This window comes from Mustela lutreola, chromosome 9, assembly GCF_030435805.1.
Source record: "Mustela lutreola isolate mMusLut2 chromosome 9, mMusLut2.pri, whole genome shotgun sequence".
Lineage (NCBI taxonomy): Eukaryota > Metazoa > Chordata > Mammalia > Carnivora > Mustelidae > Mustela > Mustela lutreola.
In genome coordinates, this window is record NC_081298.1 from 70,176,203 (window position 1) to 70,196,958 (window position 20,756).

Sequence of the window (20,756 nt, forward strand, 5' to 3'; positions counted from 1 at the left end):
CATCCAGCTGCCTTCTCATCCTTGCTCATGAGCCCATGGTAGTCTCAAAGTTGGACAGTTCAACCCCTAAAGAGGACACCTGAGAGTCACTGCACAGTGTCGACTCTTGAGGTTTCTGCTGTGTGCGCTTTCACGGTGCCCATAGGTACTGTGCCTACGGTGTGTGATGGAGTGTGCTGGGGGCAGGGGCCAAGTAAGCCAGGCTTACCAGAGTGGACAAACTGAGGCTAATGATTAATGAAAGGGATGCACTTAGGGAGAAAAATGAAAACTGCAGATAAAATAACAGATGCAAAAGCAGGTGGACACAAGAATAAATTTCATCTGACCATATATTTCACACATGGGTAAGCCCCTGCTACATGCCAGGTGCCACCAACCCCCACAGAGTATAGTGAGGAAGAGTCCCCGAGGGAGACAGTCACACTAGGACCTTTTGATTTCCTGTCTCTTCCACATGGAACACTCTATTCCCAAGTCTTTGTGAGGCTCACTCCCTCATTTCATCTAAGCTTCTGTTCAAATGTCACCTCCTTGGAGAAGACTTCCTTGATCAGCACATTTAAAACAGCATGGCCCCATTCCCTCTGTCCTCTTCCTTATCTTGCTTTGTTTTTCTCCATAGCGCTTATTATTGGATATTAAAATGAGGATTTGTATATTGTCGTTCCCAGGCTAGAACAAAAGCTCTGGCAGGGCAGGGGGCTTTCTCGTTCCCGCATACTCCCAGCATGAGAATGTTATGCGGTACATTGCAGGAAACACTTGTTGAATGAATGAGTGAATGGGTCTTAGAAAAAGGTAAGTACTGGATGCTATTAAGGAAGAGCACATAGCTCCCATAACTATGACCCAACCTAGTCAAGATGGTTGAGGAAGACCTGCTGGAGTAAGTGACACTTGCAGACTTGAGAAATAAGCAGGAATTAGCCAGTGAAGTCACAGTAGTTAAAACGAGTTTAAAACTCAAGAATTGTATTGAGATGAAATATGGAAAGGTCTTGAACCAAATGAACAGTAAGGAAAATGGCCCAGGGTGGGTCAATGAGGGACTGAAGGTCAAGTGGTATGTGTCTCCATTGATGCAATGACCACCCATTGATCCAATTACTACCCATGATGGAGGATAAATAATGATGCAGAGCCAATGAAGAAAGAAGCTAGAGAAGTACTGTTGAGGCCTCTATTGTTAACAGAAAATTGCTCCTTGAGCACCTTTGCCCTATTGGATTCTTTCTGACTTTGGATATCACAGTTTAAATGACCATTTGTGTTTCCAAGTGCAATCCAGTTGTCCTACCCAAAGATTTTCTCCAAAAAAATGAATAACCAGTTGTTCTCCAAGGGTGCCTGAGACCAGATCCGTAGGGAATTTTTCCTGTCTTTGCTCTGGAACTGTTCTTTGCTAATCAATAACTTTCCAGGCACTTAACTTTCAAGTATATCATCCATTCTATTTCAGTGTCAGCATTTTATCTGGACTTGGAGACATGTGAACCAAAGGGGCTGAATCCATAGTTTTTTTTTCCTTCAAAGGAGTCATGCTGATTCAGTGTAAAGACTGAGTAGTGTCATTATTGCTTCTCCTGGTGGCTTATTCTGTAATCTGCCAGTGAGGTGTAGCACCCTCTAGATAATAAAAGTTGAAAACATGGAGATGTGATTGAGTCACAGCACTGAATTTATGACGTTGAAGAGACATTCTTAGCATCCTTTGAAGAGTTTTTCCACAGAGATGTTTGTTTGTTTGTTTTTGGTCATTTGCCATGGATTTGCTCATTTTGGCACATTGCCTTCTACAGATTTTACTTAACTGTGGCCACAGTGCCTTTATTTTTTCTTATTCTTTTCATGACCTAGCAAATGTATTTCCGTAGACTCCATAGGAAAAACTTAAATGACCTGTATATGAGCACCCTTATCAAAAGTCTATTTTTGTAAGGAGATTTGAAAATACATAAAAATGTAAAGAAAACACAAAAACAATCTGGATCCTTGTAGAAAAGCCTTGTTCGGTTTTTCTATTTACTTCCAATCTTACAGAGATCATATGCGATGGGTGAAAAACATTTCAGCCTGTCAATGAACCACATTGTCTTCTAAAATAACTCTCCAGTAAGGATCCTCTTGAATAGTTCTTGTTGTTCTCGAGGAAATATTTTCCCAAGGATTATCTGCTGGAAGTGGAGTGACCAGGTAACAGTAATTTCTGACAGAGCTGCCCTCTGCTAACGTGGCTGAGATAGTGACCAGGCAGGTCGTGTTGGAATCCTGCATCCGTGCTAAGTCATGCTTCGCTTTTTTCCTGTAAAAGGAGCTATGAGGGTCCAATGAGGTAGTGATTTCCCGTGTTTACATCATTACCATCGTTCTCCCTGGCAGGAATGCAAGTTCCATGAAGGCAAAGGGCTGTGTCTCACGTCCCCAGACACAGTCGGGCACAATCTTCAGGAAACTTGATCTTCCCAACGTCCGGTCATCGGTTGTTTCAGCTCTCCTTGCGCCTATGCCAGTGACTCACGGGGCCCTTTCCTCGGAAACGGTCCATGACCCACACTTGAACACTCTGCCTGGAACACTCCGCTCCGCGCCCCGATTCAGGGACAAGTGCGGCCTCCAGGCTCGCCGGCACGGCCTGTGGGAACTGGACGCCCAACTCTACCCTCCGCGCGTCCGGGCTCTGGCCCCCTCTGGCCTGGGAGTCACAGCTGAGACCCCCCGGGCCGAGAGCCCCACGCCCCCGGCCCGCCCCAGGATCGCGCCGCGGCTTGTTTACTCCCCGGCGCAGCCTAGTCCGACCCTGGGGCCCGCCCCCGTCCGCCGCCTATTGGCGAAGGAGGCGCCAGGGCTAGCGACGATTGGTTCGGGGTAGGCGGAGGGTAGGCTGCGCGGGAGGCCGAGAGGGGGCAGCAGGCGATGGCGGCGGCGGCGGCGGCGGGTCCTTTAGGCTGGTTGCTCGCCGCGCTGTGCCTGGGCAACGCCGCCGTAAAGGCGGCGTCGGGCCCGCGAGTGTTGGGCGTCTGTCTGGAGGAGGACGGAGCCGCGGACGTGGGGTGGGAGCGCGGCGAAGAGGTGCGGACTGCACGGGAGGCCACCTTCCGCCTACGCCTCTTCGGCTCCGGCTTGGCCAACAGCTCCTGGTCCTGGGTGGCCCCCGAGGGGGCGGGCTGCCCCGAGGGCGGGCCGGCCGCGGCGTCCGAGGAGGCGGTGGCCCCCACGGGCGAGTGGCGTGCACTGCTGCGCCTGCGCGCCGAGGCCGTGCGCCCGCACTCGGCGCTGCTGGCGGTGCGCGGGGAGCCGGACGCGTCGGCGGCCGAGGAGGCGGTGGCCCCTGCGGGCGAGTGGAGCGCGCTGCTGCGCCTGCGCGCCCAGGCCGTGCGCCCGCATTCCGCGCTGCTGGCGGTGCGCGTGGAGCCAGGCGGCGCGGCAGCGGAGGAGGCGGCGCCGCCCTGGGCATTGGGCCTGGGGGCGGCGGGGCTGCTGGCGCTGGCGGCGCTGGCGCGGGGCCTGCAGCTGAGCGCGCTGGCGCTGGCGCCGGCCGAGGTGCAGGTGCTGCGCGAGAGCGGCTCCGAGGCTGAGCGTGCGGCGGCGCGGCGCCTAGAGCCCGCGCGGCGCTGGGCCGGCTGCGCCCTGGGCGCGCTGTTGCTGCTGGCCAGTCTGGCGCAGGCGGCGCTGGCGGTGCTGCTGTACCGCGCGGCCGGCCAGCGCGCCGTGCCCGCCGTGCTGGGCAGCGCAGGGCTCGTGTTCCTGGTGGGCGAGGTGGTGCCGGCTGCCGTGAGCGGGCGCTGGACGTTGGCGCTGGCGCCGCGCGCGCTGCTCCTCAGCCGCCTCGCGGTGCTGCTGACGCTGCCCGTGGCGCTGCCCGTGGGCCAATTGCTGGAGCTGGCTGTGCGGCCCGGGCGGCTGCGGGAGCGCGTGCTGGAGCTGGCCCGCGGGGGCGGCGACCCCTACAGCGATCTCAGCAAGGGCGTGCTGCGCTGCCGGACCGTGGAGGACGTGCTCACGCCGCTCGAGGACTGCTTCATGCTGGATGCCAGCGCCGTGCTGGACTTCGGCGTCCTGGCCAGCATCATGCAGAGCGGCCACACGCGCATCCCAGTGTATGAGGAGGAGCGCTCCAACATCGTGGACATGCTCTACCTCAAGGACTTGGCCTTCGTGGATCCCGAAGACTGCACGCCGCTCAGCACCATCACCCGCTTCTACAACCATCCACTCCACTTCGTCTTCAACGACACCAAGCTGGACGCTGTCCTGGAGGAGTTCAAACGAGGTAACAGGACATCGGGGAGGGGACACGAATGCCAGCGTTCTCCGCTGGAAAAAAGGGAGGGGCATATGGAAACTTTGAGGAAAGGGTCTTATCCTTACCGAGGTCCCTCTGAGTACTTAGATGCTGGCCTCACATCTCTCAGTGACCCTTTTGAAATATTCAAACGCTGTCGTTCAGAGCGCCGTGGAAAGCAAAATTCCGCTTTCCCTGGTAGGCCTAACTTGGAGAGCTAGGTCCACTTGACCCTAACCCACCGGTTTTTTTCCTTCGAAGTCATTTTTGTGGGCTTTGGCTTTGTAAGAGGTCTAAATTCGTAAGTAGAAACTAAAAGAACAGAAAAAAGGATGGTCTGTAGACACCTGGTCGCTTTCACCTGCACACATAACATCAAATTAGCTGGGCCTGTGACGTTTCAAGGATTATTATTAAGGTCTTTTGTGGGCTGCTGCCTTGCTGATAGCAGAAGAAGGAATGATACCTGATTTTCTGCAACTGTGGAAGACACTTTCACTTTGATTTAATCAGAAACAACTTTATGGATGCTGATTTAGTCTCTGCTTTGTCTTTTGTGGGTTTTTTTGTTTCTGTTTTGTTTTTTGTTTTTTTTTTTAAACTTCCCTTTTCTGACTATGAGGAAGGTCTGTCAGGGCCTCTTTCTCTCTCTTTTTTTTTTTTAAGTGTTTTTTGTTTTAAATTTGAGAGAGAGAACATGAGAGAGGTCAGCTGGAAGGGGGCACTTTGCTCTTCGGTTTAAGATGGGCAAGTTGGAGCCAGTTGGGAGAAAAGGCCCACCCTCTAGGCTCCTTTTGTTCTGGGATGGTGGGTGCCCTTGGAGCAGCTCTGGGGAACCCCCCGGGGTTGAATGAGGAGCTTGTCAGTTTTCACCTTTCTCCCCCTCTGACAAGTGAGGGTCATTTTCAGGGGCAGATTGGCTTTGTCTTTCCTCTGACATCCTGGAGCCTTTCTCTGCTTCTCTTTGCAGTGCACTCCTTTGGCAGGTACCAGTTTTTCCTCATTAAAGTCCTTTTTAGCCTAACCCCTTTCTTCATTCTGCTTATGAACAAAGGGGATATTGCAGCCTTTATGGCGCCTGAGGTTTGAGAAATCTATTCCCTTCCCGTCTCTCTGCCAAGTGTGTGAGTTGGTGGTGCCCTCTAAGTTTCCTGAAGCTGGAGTCTTGGCATCTTGGCAGCTATCATTCCAGGGCCTGTGCCTTTCATCCCTTCAGAGTACTGTCTGTTTTAGAACTCTGTAGTCTGGGAAAGGCCCCTTCTCTGGTGAGGCGCCTCTTAGTGTGCAGGCCTGAGATGATATGGAATATTTGGGGCAAACATTATCAGGAAGAGTGCGTACTCTGGAGCTACAGTAAATAAAGTGTGTTTTCTTTAAAGCTGTTAATCCTGCTGTCTTTGTCAGCCCACTATGAGAATATTTAAGGACAGTCAACCAAAGGAGGAATTAGGATGCATTCTGCTTTCAGAATCTCTGCTTTAAACCACCTGAGATCAGATTAATTGTCAGAAACCAAAGGATCCCTGCTATTCTGAAAAGAGTCAGACCTGCTGTGAGGAATGTTAACCTAGCACTTTTCTCCCGGGATGTGTTCTGACAGTTTCTTTATTGTTTTCCCTCTCCCGCTATGTCTCTGTCAAATCTTCAAAAAAAAAAAAAAGATTAAAGGACATGGGGGGCACCTGGGTGGCTCAGTAGGTGAAGCATCTGCCTTTGGCTCAGGACATGATCTTGGGGGCCTGGGATCGAGTCCTGTATCAGGCTCCCTGCTCAGTGGGGAGTCTGCTTCTCCCTCCCTCCTTCCCCCTGCTTGTGCTTTCTCTCTCTCACTGTCCCTCAAATAAATAAATTAATGAAAGAAAGGCAGAGGAATTTAAACTCCATCTGCATTTTTACAAATATCCTAGAAATTAGGCATTGTGGAAGAGTTCTATAGCATCTGTGTAATTTGGGAGTACATTTGAGCCTGCTAACTAGAATTAAAGCTCTGTAGAGCTTTTTCAGGGCTTTCTGGTTGATGCTGTTAAGATGCACCATCTGCCCCTTAACCTGAGGCTCTGTGCTCCGGGAGAGCTGTAGGCACCTGTCCTGGGACCTGTGGTGTTTCCAGTCAGCCAGCCAGGGGCCTGTGTGTTTTCAGAGCATTGTATCCCATCAGATGAGAAATAAATTTTAATCCCTCCAGCTGCCTGTTCTTTGTGTAGCCCTTCTGCTTTTTCATGGTTGCCGTCTCGACCCCTCAGACATTCTGTCTTGAGATGAAATCACATGGCCACTGTGTCGGGGGATCTTTGAGGGGCTCTGCTTTTGTCTGTTATCCATTCACCCCATGCGGCAGGTCACTGAGAGACTTGTGCCTGTTTTACAGAAGTTTGAAAGCAGGGGAGAAGTTAGTTTCTTCTAATGGTAACCTGCCTGAGGGGCTGGCATTCTGGAAGAATGCAGCTGAAATGGATTCTCTCTGCCCTTAGACGGTCATCTAGAACCTGGGCTTTGGTTCCCAGTTTCTGACCAAAATTGTATGTTGAGCTTCAGCCTTCCTCATCCAGTCTGACAGATTAGTATCACATGGCGGGTCGGCTTGGTCCTCACAAAAGTGATGCCCCATCTGCCTGTGTGAGCCATTCCCAGCACAGATACCCAGGAGTGGGAAGCATCTGGAAATGCTGCTGTTCTTCATTTAGTACTTCTGTCTCAGCAGGAATGAGCAGGTAGTTCTTGGGGATCCCTGGCCTTTTTCTCCTGGAAAGGGGGAAGACAGTGCGGTTATTTCTGCCTTTAATTTTTGTCTGAACATGTTAGAGCATCCTGAAGAACAGTGCTTTCTTTAGAAGGGCCTCTGGGCTGGAGACAGTACTCTAGCCCAATGTAACTCACCCAGAAGGGAGGATCTCCCTAAGATTTGGTCTGTTGTTCTCTAGTGATCGTGAGTTAAATATGATGGTTAAGAGAATGGATTCAGGGCACCTAGGTGGCTTAGTTAGTTAAGCGTCTGCTTCAGCTCAGGTCATGATCCCAGGGTCTTGGGATCCAGTCTTGTGTTGGGGGAGGTCCCTGCTTAGTGTGGGCTGCTTCTCCTCCCCTTACTCCCTTGCTCCCTCCTGCTCATGGTCTCTTTCTCTCTCTCTACCAAATAAATAAATAAAATATAAATAAAATCTTAGAAAAGAAAAAACACATTTCAGGAGCCTGTTGCCTGGGTTCAAATCTCGGTTTTGCACTTTGGTGAGTCACTGAAGCTCTCTTAGCCTCAGTTTTCTCGGCAGACTGTAAATGGGAATAATACTCTCTTCCCAGTAAGTTAAGTGAATACAGCACTTAGTGGCCAACACTCAGTAGGCACATTTGTGCCACATTTCTTCAGTTCACAGGTGTGTTGCTTTTTGCATTTCAGCATTTCTGCAATCAGGATGTGCCTCACAATTGACAGCGTCTTCAATTTGATGAAATACATTAAATGTTTTCTTTTTCTTTTCTAGAGCCTCATTCCTTTTTTTTTTTTTTTTTAAGATTTTATTTATTTTTTAAATATTTTAAGATTTATTTATTTATTTGACAGAGAAATCACAAGTAGGCAGAGAGGCAGGCGTGGCGGGGGGGGGGAAGCAGGTTCCCCGCTGAACAGAGAGCCAGATATGGGGCTTGATCCCAGGACCCCGAGATCATGACCTGAGCCAAAGGCAGAGGCCCAATCTACTGAGCCACCCAGGCATCCCTAAGATTTTATTTTTAAGTCATCCCTACACCCAGCATGGGGCTAGAACTCATGACCCTGAGATCAAGAGTTGCATGCTCCACCAACTGAGCCAGCCAGGCACCCCTCCCTCATTCCTTTCTTGATCATTTGGCCAGTGGTCTATTAATAATAATAGCTTCTGGTTGACTGGACATTATCATTGTACCTAATTTGGAGCAGAGGTGTTTCTGCACCTGATGCTGGGGCATGGGGCGTGGATGCTGAAAGAATGAAGCAGAGCGTGCCAGATAGACTTCAAGAGGCTATGTTTCTGAACTCAAGTTCACTACACCGTAACTAAACCCAACCTATATAAAGTATAATTGACCCAAAGAAGTGAACTTGACTTTTCGCTTTACCAAAAGATTTTTTTTTTTTAAGATTTTATTTATTTATTTGACAGACAGAGATCATAAGTAGGCAGAGAGGCAGGCAGAGGGAGAGGAGGAAGCAGGCTCCCCACGGAGCAGAGAGCCCGGTGTGGGGCTTGATCCCAGAACCCTGGGATCATGACCTGAGCCGAAGGCAGAGGCTTTAACCCACTGAGCTACCCAGGTGCCCCTACCAAAAGATTCTTGAAGCAGATACCAGGCTTCCTTTTACCCAAAACCTTTTTCATTAATAATGAAGGGCATGGCTGAGATGAGTTTCTCAGAGTTCATATCCTAGACCTGCACAACTCCTTTGAGCAGCCACTGCCCACATGGGGTTAAAAGGTAGCTGGGCTGAACTGAGATGTGCTAGCAGTGCCTAACACACACCAGACTTCAAAGACAGTACAAAAAAGGAATATATGTTTAAATTTAAGGTTTTTTTATTTTATTTTATCTATTTATCTATTTATTTATTTGACAGAGATCACAAGCAGGCAGAGAGGCAGGCAGAGAGAGGAAGGAAAGCAGACTCCCTGCTGAGCAGACAGCCCGATGCGGGGCTTGATCCCAGGACTCTGGGACCATGACCTGAGCCGAAGGCAGAGGCTTTAAACCACTGAACCATCCAAGCGCTCCTAATATTTTATTTTTATTTATTTATTTGAGAGAGAGAGAGACAGCGAGAGAGAGCATGAGCGAGGAGAAGGTCAGAGGGAGAAGCAGACTCCCCGTGGAACTGGGAGCCCGATGTGGGACTCCATCCCGGGACTCCAGGATCATGACCTGAGCTGAAGGCAGTTGCTTAATCAACTGAGCCACCCATGCGCCCCAAAATTTAAAAATTTTTTAAATTAATTTTTTAAAGATTTTATTTGTAAGTAATCTCTATATCCAATATGGGGCTTGAACTTACAACTCCAAGATCAAGAGTTGCATGCTCTACCAACTGAGCCAGGCAGCTGCCCCTGTTTTAATATATTTTTTTTTTATTTAAAGATTTATTTATTTATTTGACAGAGAGAGAGACAGAGATCACAAGTAGGCAGAGAGGCAGGCAGAGAGAGAGAGGAAGGGAAGCAGGCTCCCTGCTGAGCAGAGAGCCCAATGCGGGACTTGATCCCAGGACCCTGAGACCATGACCTGAGCCGAAGGCAGCGGCTTAACCCACTGAGCCACCCAGGCGCCCTGTTTTAATATTTTTAATGTTTTTAGATTTTATTTATTTGAGAGAGGGGGAGAGAGAGAGTGGAGGGGGAGGGGAAGAGGCAAGAGAATCTCAAGCAGACCCCATACTGAGTGTGGAACCTGATGTGGGGCTTGATCTTGCAACTCTAAGATAATGAACAGAGCTGCTGAAATCAATCAAGAATTGGATGCTTAACTGAGCCACCCAGGAGCCCCTGTTCTAATATTTTTATATCGATTGCATGTTATAGTGATATTGAGGGCTATACGGAGTTAATTATAGTATGTTGTTAATTTCACTTGTGTCTTTTTTTTTTTTAATGTGGCTACTCAGAAATTTAAAATTGCGTATGTGGTTTCCATTCTGTTTCTTTTGGGCGGGTATAAAGTTTTATAGATGAGAAGCAAAGTCAGTTCTTGAAGTTTTCACAACATTCCCCAGCACTCTGAAGCTTGGGCTTTTGTTCAGACTTTTATTTCTTTATCAGACAAGGAAACAAACAGGAGGCTCACCTGAAGGAGGGGAAAGTGAACAGCTCCAGGCTGCAGCTCTTCCTCCCACACCATCTGGGCTCTTACTGGTCGCTCACCATTTGTCATCTTCCCCTGGATGACTTGCATAGACCTAGGCTTCTGGAAATAAAGGACAGCTTTCAGAACTGGGGAAACTTTCCCAGAAGAGTCACTGGGTGGCCCCTCTGCCCCTGCACCCAATTTAGGCCGTCCCAGGGGAGCCCATGCTTCTGGAGTCAGTGCCCTTTTGCGTGCAGCCCTCCCTCGTCTGGTTGGTCAGACCATCCTTATCTAAATCGCATTCCTGTGGACCCAGGCTGACGTGGCGCTGTCCTTGCCTGGGTGGCCTTGTGCAGCTGACCACAGTGCCTGAGATGGAGGATCCTTGTGTGTAAAGGGAAGCTCATCCTCATGAGTGTGTTGAGAGTCTTAGGTAAGAACTTAGGGAGAATCTCACTAGTGCCTGGGACCTTGTGGGACCTTGTGGGAACACAGACATCAGCTTCTGTCATTCTGATGAGCTCATACCAGGCAGGACTAAGCAAAATGGGAGGCCCCCCCGGCCAGCTGTAATCTGAGCGTCTTCTCCCCCAGGGAAGTCCCATCTGGCCATCGTGCAGAAGGTGAACAACGAGGGTGAAGGTGACCCCTTCTACGAGGTGCTGGGCCTGGTCACCCTGGAGGACGTCATTGAGGAGATCATCAAGTCTGAGATCCTGGACGAGTCTGAGGACTACCGTGAGTCTTGACTCCTGGCGTTGTTCCATCTCAACTGGTCTGTCAAGCTGAGATGTGTGCTGTTCATCAGCCTCAGAGGACAGGAGGTCTCCGTGTTGTTGAAACAAGGCTGGATCTCCAGTCTGAGCTGTTACCTAGCCAGTCATTCGAGGGAGGGGGCCAGCATGGCCTCCTTACTGGAGGGCCCCCGACCTGTGCCTGGAGGCGGAGCCGCAGTGGCCTGGCGGGTGGGGCCTCTGCCCTTTATGGGCCTTTCCCAGGCTCTCGTCTTCCTTGGCCTTTTGGCTTTCTCATGTTCTTTCCTACATTGCAGAAGCCTCTCCTCAAAGAATTCCATTCTTTACTGCTGAGATGGTCTTAACAAAACCGAACATCCTGGGGCCTGTGATTGTGCCTTAGAGGTACCTGCCTCTTAGGAAGATGGCTAAGGTCTGCAGGGCAGACACAGAGCCCGTGCTTGATGGCCCAGGCCTTACGTGCACTCTTGGGACAGAACCCCCCCCCCCCCCCCCACCTCTGTTTACTGTCAAGTAATTGCTTTGCCCAGAGTCTGTCCCCAAAATGCAGCCTCTTGAGTGTGGCTCCTCAGACTGCCATAGGCATGGGGACATCAGTTTACCTGCTGCTGTGTAGCCCCTATAATCTGCAAAGACATGGTTTCTTGTGACCAACTGTGGCTCTTTCTAAAGCAGCCCTGCTGTCTTGTCAGAGTTTACCTTCCCAGCTCCGAGGAGAGGAGCAGTCCCTTCCCGTACTTCCTCAGGCTATAGCTGGAGTAAAGGCCTGTGCCCTCTGTCATGAATGCCAGGTTTGTTCCGTGCTGGGAGTGGCCGCCGGGCCCCAGCAAGGCAGCATGCCGAGGCTGTATCCCTGGGCTCTGATGCTGTCGCCTCCCCTACTGAGAACCCCCAGGCCTTGGCACCATGCCTTCATTTGGTCATGCTGATTGGAGGGACGCTGTGCCTCAGTGGGCCTTTTCACCATCCTAGGAGAGGCTGCCGTGAGGAAGAAGCCTGCTCCTCTGAGTGCCCCTCTCAGGCGGAAAGAGGACTTCTCCCTGTTCAAGGTGTCTGATGATGAATATAAAGTGAAGATCTCACCTCAGCTGCTCTTGGCCACCCAGCAATTCCTGTCCCAAGGTGAGGGTGAAGGGTTAGCCTTTGCTTTCTTGCTCACGTCCAGTGGGTCAGGAGGCCCCGAGGGCAGACACCGAGGGCCCTCATTCCCAATAAGGAGGAGAGTATCCTGGAGAACTTCTTTGCTTCTGTCTAGCCCCGCCAGCGTCTCCAGGCATCTGAGGGGGCAGCTCCTCATGACAGGGCTGAGAGCAGGAGCTAGGCTAGCAGGAGCTAGCCTTGGCCTGAGGGAGTGTGGCCTGCCCAGTACTCTTGTATTGGAGAGGTGACTTGGCTTGGGGCAGCAGGAGTCGGGTGTAGTCATGCAGGCCACTCTGGGCCCAATGGACACTGTCCCTTTTTTCCACCGTGGGGCAGAGGTGGATGTGTTCAGCCCCTTGCGGATCTCCGAGAAGGTCCTGCTGCACCTGCTGAAGCATCCCAGCGTCAACCAGGAAGTGAGGTTTGATGAGAGCAACCGTTTAGCTGCTCACCATTACCTGTACCAGCGCAGCCAGCCAGTGGACTACTTCATTCTCATCCTGCAGGTAACTGCCAGCCCATGTGGGAGCCCCCCACTTGCTCAGAAAGTAGGGAAGGGTCTGAGAGGGGGGATCATCTCCATCCACACCCCCTGGATAACTGGGGTTGGTGCTTTCTCCTTGTGCTCTCTTCTGGCAGGCAAGGTAATCTGTCCACATCTGTTTCTCTCCCTGCCCCTCCTTCCTCCCTCTCCCTACACCTCCCAGGGCAGGGTTGAGGTGGAGATCGGGAAAGAGGGCCTGAAGTTTGAGAATGGGGCCTTCACCTACTATGGAGTGTCTGCCCTGACATCACCATCCTCGGGTAAGCTGCAGCCCTTCCTGGCTTCCCAGGGCCCAGGACTCTGGGCTGGCTTTTCTCCTGTCTGGGCTGTATCGAGGGAGGGGGCAGTGTTTGTTTTGGGGCTGTCTCTGTTGCTTGCCCTCCTTTTCTGTGCTTGTAGCCGTGTTTCCTCCCAGAGGGATCTGTGGGGTGGATCTTGGAGACAGTGCAGTTGTCCCCACCAGAGACGTCACTGATTGTTCCTTCTGCTAGTTCACCAGTCCCCGGTGTCCTCGCTCCAGTCCCTCCACCACGACCTGCCGCCCGAGCCAGCCGATGGTGCCTGCTTGTCTGCGTACTGTCCTGACTACACCGTGAGGGCCCTCTCTGACCTGCAGCTCATTAAGGTGACTGTCTGGGCTGCTCATTGGTGCTGGCTGTTAGCCAGCTTTGTGTCCCTAAGGGGCTAAACCAACCAGCTACAAGTTTGTATGGATTAAGAGTAAATTCTGCTTGAGTCTTTCTGAGACTTGCCAGAGCAAGACCTTGTTACTTGCCCTGAAGGACAGACGTCCTTGGCTCCAGGAAGTCCCTCTGACTTCTGGCAGTCTAGTCCCATCGCCAGGACTGTGCACCCAGTTTCCTTTTGAGATCTTGAAGACACTGCTTGATTGCTCATCTCTGCCCTTAGCTGGCTTGAAGCTCTTCTTTTTTTCTTGATCCTGCCGAATGTGATGCTCCCACCTAGTTCTGGTGCTTATGGGCAGGAGGGAGACATGTGACCTTCCTGGACCTCACTTTCTCCGCCTGGCTTCGCGAGTTGCACCTGCCTGGGAATGCTTTCTGTTCTCCAGGTCACGCGGCTGCAGTACCTCAATGCACTCCTGGCTACCCGAGCCCAGAGCCTGCCACAGTCCCCGGAGAACACAGACCTCCAGGTCATCCCAGGAAGCCAGACCAGGCTCCTTGGGGACAAGACAGCCACAGCAGCAGGTGAGCCCCGCAAGGCCACATCCCTCGGTATGGCAGCCCAGAGGGCAGGCATGTCCTTTGCCGCTCCTTGCCGCTCCCACACACACTCACTCTGCCCCCACTCTGCCTTGTGTTTCTCTTTCCTTGTCCCCTTTTCTGCCCATCCTTTCCTTTTTCTCTTTTCATTGTTCTTAGTAGCTTCGGTGACACTGCACCACAGACCAGCTGGCATTTAAAGTATGTTCAGTCAGCATTTTCTCTGGAGGACTGTTAGGATGGGTTGCCTTAGTTAGGGAACAGGTACTGAATGGGAATAAGATCAAGTTCAGACACTCTTGGTCAGTTAGGTTTGGGGGTAGGTCACCAGTGGGCCCGGCTCTGAAGGTGGCTGGCTGGCGGACACCATCCCAGGAGCTGAGAAGGGCAGCAGCTGAGGTGTTTGGTCAGGTCAAGCTAACACATAAGGCCTGTCCCTCACATCTCGGGCTCCACTGTGAGCCAGATACCACTTTGGAAGAAATAGACTTTGTAATGTGGGGTGAGGCATGGACTAGCAAACCCTGCCTTGTAGATTATAAGGAGGGAAAATAAAAAGGAGCCTGTGGAGAGTGGGCTTTGGCTAGGAGTGCTAAAAAGTTCAGGTTGCCTTGTTACTCAGGAAGGTACTTGTATTCTGAGTGAGCTTCTAAGTTGGGGTCAGAGATTCACTTGAAGGCTGGGTGGTCCTGGGGGAGTGGCTAGGGCTTCCAGAGAGGCTGTGGAAGGAGCTGCAGGCTGCCAGCTGCCCTGGGCACTCTGAAGTGGGGACACCAAGCTCTCTTGAACACTAGCTCTCCCTGGCAACACGCTAGGAGCTTTGCTCGTCCTCACTCGTCTAAGACGACTTCTCCATTTTCAGAGGTGGTAGTTGTTAGACCCATTTTACAGATGAAGAATAAGGAGCAGAGAGAGACCTGGGCACCCTGGCTTGGATCCTGTGCATGCCCTTGGCCTCTGGGCATTGGTGTGTCACAGGGACACAGACATCGGGTTTGGTTACTTAGACCCACCCTTGAGAACACGAACATGTTTTTGTGATGCCTGCTTTCTGAGAGGAGATACGCGGGTGCGAGGGACAGGAACCCCGCTGCAGGCCCGTGAGTGGCTCAGCTCCTGAGCGCTCCATCTCTGTGTGCTGGCGAAAGGGGGTCCCAGCTTGAGGCACGCTGCTCCAGCTCGGATCTGGGCCTTCTCAGTGAGTGTGTACTAAGAAGGGGTGTTCTGTGTTTTAGGACTGATCACAGGTCTGTATTTACCTGCTGTGATGTTTTGTTGTGAGATGCCACTTACACCATCACTTTAGACTTGGGTCTCAAAAGTCAGTATATTTTTGTTTTTTCAAAATGTGAGTGTTTGGTTTTGTTTTTTTCTTTCTTTCTTTTTTTTAAGATTTTATTTATTTATTTGACAGACCGAGATCACAAGTAGGCAGAGAGGCAGGCAGAGAGAGGAAGAAGCAGGCTCCTTGCTGAGCAGAGAGCCCGATGCAGGGCTCCATCCCAGGACCCTGGAATCATGACCTGAGCCGAAGGCAGAGGCTTTAACCCACTGAGCCACCCTGGCGCCCCGGTTTTGTTTTTTTCCAATGTGAATCTTTTCTGCCTTCATCTGCTTATTCAGACTGTATGTGTTCTATTCAAGGTGTACACTTAAAATCTAAGAATGATGGTTTTTTCCTTCATTTCGTCCTTTATTATACACGCAGTTTTTTAAGGTTCTTTTTGGGCTTCAGCTGTTCATTGGGCAGTTCTCTGAGGAAACACAGGTGTCCCCTAAAGCTCTCTTTACACCACTTTGCTTTTACAAAAGACTTAGGTTTGTGCCCATTTTCACTAACTGAAAGAACTCCAAAGAGGAGTTTTGCTTTATGAAATGCTCATTGTTTCTTTGCTTTATGCTGTGCTGGCTTGCACAGGATTTCATGGGAGCGCTCTGCTGTCTGGAGGCGGGGGGAGACGTGTGACCTGCAGTGGCCCTGTGGGTCCTTTGCCTCTCTGCAACGGCTTACCCGCTTTGCACGGGGGCGGTGGTGTCCTCGCCAGTGACGTTTATCCGAGGCCATTATGCTGAGCGTAGTGCACTGCCATCTCATTCTTTTGTCAGGATGTTGGTTTTCCCCCATTCGAGACCGGATATTTGTCCCCCACGTGGCTGGCCTGCCGTCCTTCCCCTCCCCGCCTCAGCCCTCTGAGGCCCTGCTGCGGCTCATCTGTGCTCGGTGGTCGCCGCTGAGAGGGTCTTCATGTCAGTGGCTCATCTGTGGTTGGTGGCCCCTGCTGCCCCCAGGAGGGCTTCATGCCGCTGCCCTTGTGATATCGCCAGGAACGCTGTGGGTCGGAACCACCCCTGATTGACTTGGGCACCGGATTTGCTGGCAGAGAAATGCCTTTATTGAGATGCTTGGGAAATTTTTAACTCCTGCAGCGGGGAAGGGCATACTGACCAGTTGTTTATGGATTCTATATAGCTGCCTTTGGCTGCAGCTGTGGAGCGGACTTGTTGCCACAGGGATGGAGACCTACAAAACCTAAAAATGTAGGCCCTTTGCAGAAGGTTCCTGGACCCCTGGCCCATCATGTCAGACTCGGCATAGCTCCTGCACAATGACCATTCCCAGAGCTGATTTCCAAGGGAGAGTCCACTCCAGATGCTGCGCTACCTGCTTCCTCTGGTTCCGAGCCTCGGGCCACAGGGGACACACCTGTCCGGCCCCCGCCTGCCCCTCTCCAGCAGCCTGCGGGGTTGCCCAAGCCGAGCTGCCCTGCCGGCGCAGCTGCACAGCTGGTCTCCTCTTGTCTCTCTCCCCTCTGCTCTCTCTAGCCTTCCCCGTAGACCTTTCCCTCTTTGGCACATTTGGAAACTGCAGTTGATAATTGACTGTGGACTAGTGAGCATTTTTTGTTTTCAGAAAACACCCAAGGTAAATATCTTCCCTTTCCCTTTCCCTTTCCTTTGCTTTCCTTCCCCATCCCTGTAGCTGCCGGGAGGGGCTCTGGGCACTGCTGCCCCCAGACAGGAGGTGTTTCTCCCGGGGTGGGTGGTGAGGGCCCTTCCTGTCCTTCATTGCTGCTTTCCTTCTCATTTGCTAAAAGACAGGCGGGGTCATGAAAGAACCTGCTCAGTGGTGGAAACTACAGCTTCCTTCGGGGCAGGGCTTTTCCCAGCTTCCTTTGGGGCAGGGCCTTTCGTGTCCCTGGCAGGCTTCTTTCACCCAGCCTTATGGCCTGCTGTGAGCAGAAACCCCCGGCCTGCTTTCCCACCTCTCTCGCCGATGTAGCCCTCCTCCTCCCAGTGGTTTTCTCTTGGGGGGTGGAGTTAGCCTGCCCACTTTCCTGCCTGCTCACTCCCAGCTCTGCCTTGGCACTGAGGTGTCCTGTGGCTCCTCCGCCTTGCCAGCCCCTTCCTGTCCTGAAGAGAATTTTGATACTTGGTTTGGATGGGACCTGCTCCCTTCACTGGTTTTGATATTAATTCTCCTTTTCCTCTCTCCCCTAGGGCCGCACCACAGCAGACCCGGCCTTCCAGCGGAGGAGAGCCCTGGGCGGAACCCAGGGGTTTAACTGCTTGCCAGGCAGCCCCAGGTCTGGGGAATGGACAAGCACGTGGGGAACTGGAGAGCCGAGGAGTAGCTTCCTGTCAGCCTGTCCCCATCCCCTCCAGGCCACGTTTTAGATGGCCCTTATAGATGTGGGTCCTGGGCTGTCCTCAGAACCAGACTTAAGTGCCGGGAGCCTTCAGCAGTCCTGCCCTCCTTTAGGAAATGGGGGTCAGTTGGGGCACAGCCCTCCAGGCCTGCTTCTGAATGGGAATGAAAAGGACACCATCCTCTCTGGTCCCCAGGACCCAGCCTTCTCCCCGTGACAGTGCAGTGTATTTATACCTCTTTGGGCCAAGCCATGATGTGAGTGCACGATTACTGCCTTGATGTGGCTGTGACCTGTACTCACTTCGCCTTTAATTTGCCAGCCTTCTGCTGCCGGCAGCACTTTCTGAGCAAACCAGGGGCACTAGTTTGGGCTGGGGGTTCACATCCTTGGCCACAGTGAACTATTTGGCTTCCCTTACAATGCCATGTTTCCAAGCACGTGCCCCAGCCTGTCCCATGTGCCAAACCTCAAAGCTCAGTGACCCACCAGTATGTCCCACTGCCTTGCTCCCTCCTGTGGAGGTTGCTTCTCTGAGCTCTGCGCTCAGAGCCCCACGCGAGCAAGCTGGCCCCCAGTGGCACTGAGGAGGCCTGCTCCTTCTGCTTTTCTGCCTGTCTTACTTAGTTGCCACTAACAGTATTGTCACTTTCTGTGTTTGAAGAAGAGAAGTCACACGTGGGAGGACGGGGTGTGCTGCTCCTAACCCTCTCTCAGTTGCTGGATCCCGGGGAGTATAGCCAACCGTTAGGCCTACTTTGTACCTCCTTCCTAGGCCTCCATGGAGAGCTGGGTGGCTGCCATCTGCTTGGAGAGCAGCAAGGAGGGGAAGGATTGGTTGTGGAGCACGTAGAGCCTCATCCCCTTTAAAAACAAAAAAACCCCATCGGTTTTTCTTGTATCTGTAACATTTCAGCTCTTTGCTTTTTTTTGCTGTTCTTAACTACAGGGTTTTAGAGGATTGGGAACAAGAAGGCATTTATGTTTTCTTTCTGGCTTACCCATTTTTACCTCCTGCAGTTCTTCAACTGTGTAGAAACTGGGGCGTCACAGAGACATAGCGTTGCAGATTGGATAGGGAGGGAGGAGGACTTCTAGAGGCTTCTCAGAGGAATTCGGGTCCCTTATCTGGGACCAGTGGGAATGAAGGCCAAAGAGCAATGGCATGCTCACTTAGAAACTTCTCAAGGAATTCTAAGAGCAAACCCAGGTGGGAAACATGTTTTACGATCATCTCTCTCCATAACGGTGGTTCTTAACTTTAGCTGCATGTTAGAATCACCTGGCAAATTGAAAAATACTGATACCTGATAGCTGGGGCTCCCTCTTTGAGGGAGCCTGATTTGGTTAATCCGAGGATCAGGATTTTATTTTTTCAAACAATTTTAATTAAAACAAAAAACCAACTATACTTTTTTTTTTCTTTCTCTTAAGTCACCTGCACACCCAGTATGGGGCTTGAACTCCCAACTCTGAGATCAAGAGTCATGTGCTCTACTGACTGAGCTGGCCAGGCACTCCTGAAACAATTTTATTATACATAAGAGTGAAGAGTTCCATCTACCCTTCACTCAGCTTCCCTAAATGTTAACATCTTACATAACCTGGTACATCTATCAGAACTAAAAAAAATTAACATCGGTACAAACCTGTGAACTGAATTACAGAGTTCATTGGATCTTACCAGTTTCTCTAGTAATGTCCTTTTTTCCTTGCAGGACCCAATCTAGGATACCAAGTTGCATTTAGAGTTACTGCTTACTCTTTTCTGACTTGTTTTGAAACAATTACAGATTTGTAAGAAGTTGCAAGCAGGAGGGACCCTTCACCCAGTTTTCCTCCATGCTTATTCTTGCACAGTTAGAACACAGTATCAACACCACGAAGCTGACACGGCCAAGTGTGAGGTATCGTTCTCTGTCCTCCTGGGTAGATTTGTGTAGTTGCCACTGCACTCTCAGTAGAGTTGTCCCACCACCACAACGGTCTCTCGGAGCTCCCAGTTAAGAGCCCCAGCCACCCGCTCGGCCTCCATCCCCAATCCCTGGCAACCACTAATCTAAGATTTTGTCATTTCAACAACATTGTATACAGTGTGTGACCCACCAGTCACCAGTTCGGGATTGGCTTTTTTTCACTCTGCAGAATATTCCAGAGATGGTTCCAGGTTGTTGTGTGTGTCAGTAGTTCGTTCCCTTTGATTGCTGCGTAGTATTCCTTGGTATGCTCACTGTCCCGTTGAAGGACATCTGGGTGGCTATTCCAAATAAAGCTGCTATGAACATTCCTTACAGGTTTTCATGTTAACGTTGGCTTTCTGAGGAAAATGTCCAGTAATACAGTTACAAGGTTGTGTGGTCATTGCATGGTTGATTTTTTTTAAAGAGACCACCACACTTGCCTTTAGCTATACGATTTTGTATTCCCACCAGTGACGTGTGAGTGAGCCAGTTCCTCAAAATCCTCACCAGCATTTGATGTTGTCATCGTTTATTTTTAGCCATTCTGGTAGGTGTATAGTGAGATCTCATTGTGGTTTCCAGTTGTATTAACATAAGGGCTGATGGAGATCTTTTCATATGCTGCTTGTGTGAAATAACTATTGTTTTTCACCCATTTCTGGTTGGATTGTATGGTCTTTTACTGTTGTTTTGAGAGTTCTTTATATAGTCTTTTGAGAGTTCTTTATATAGTCCTTTGTTGGGTTTTTGGCTTGCAAATATTTTCTCTCAGTCTATAGCTTTTCTTTCTTTTTCATCCTATAACAGGATCTTTTATATAGCAAAAGTTGTTAATTTTTAAAAAAGATTTTATTTATTTGAGAGTGAGAGAACATGGGAGTGGGTAGAGTTAGAGGGAGAACCAGACTCCCCGCTGAGTAGGGAGCCCGGTATGGGACTCAATCCCAGGACTCCAGGATCATGACCTGAGCCAAAGGCAGTTGCTTAACCAGCTGAGCCACCCAGGTCTCCCAAAAGTTGTTAATTTTGATGAAGTCCAGTTTACCAGTTTTCTTTTACCGATTATGCTTTTGGTATCATGTCTAAGAATTCTTTACCTACTCTAGGTCCCAAAGATTGTCTCCTAGGTTTTTTTTCTCCCCAAATTTGTATAGTTTTATGCTTTATCTTTGCTAATTTTTTTAAAAAGATTTTATTTATTTATTTGTCAGAGAGAGTGAGCACAGGCAGAGGCAGAGGGAGAAGCAGGCTCCCTGCTGAGCAAGGAGCCTGATGTGGGACTGATCCCAGGACGCTGGGATCATGACCTGAGCCGAAGGCAGCCACTTAACCAACAGAGCCACCCAGGTGTCCCTCTTTGTGCTAATTTTTGAGGGTTTTTTAATTTTTG

At 50.7% G+C, this 20,756-nt stretch overlaps 1 protein-coding gene across 5 annotated transcripts; it reads left to right on the forward strand.

The window, feature by feature from the left end:
- The first annotated feature begins 2,868 nt into the window (after positions 1-2,868).
- Positions 2,869-19,696, forward strand: CNNM3 (cyclin and CBS domain divalent metal cation transport mediator 3). Of its 5 annotated transcripts, XR_009344832.1 has the most exons (9): positions 2,873-4,273; positions 10,688-10,831; positions 11,821-11,970; positions 12,325-12,494; positions 12,696-12,792; positions 13,024-13,157; positions 13,605-13,743; positions 16,582-16,681; positions 17,257-17,393. XR_009344832.1 is itself a non-coding variant. In XM_059134650.1 (8 exons), the coding sequence occupies exons 1-8, from the start codon at positions 2,917-2,919 to the stop codon at positions 17,431-17,433; spliced, it is 2,334 nt and encodes a 777-aa protein (XP_058990633.1). In that variant the 5' UTR covers positions 2,869-2,916; the 3' UTR covers positions 17,434-19,696. The 5 variants fall into 5 exon arrangements, 4 of the variants coding, with proteins under 4 accessions (XP_058990633.1, XP_058990636.1, XP_058990635.1 ...); XM_059134650.1 differs by lacking the exon at positions 13,024-13,157 and having other exon boundaries at positions 2,869-4,273; positions 17,257-19,696; XM_059134651.1 differs by lacking the exon at positions 16,582-16,681 and having other exon boundaries at positions 2,874-4,273; positions 17,257-19,696.
- Positions 19,697-20,756: the final 1,060 nt, after the last annotated feature.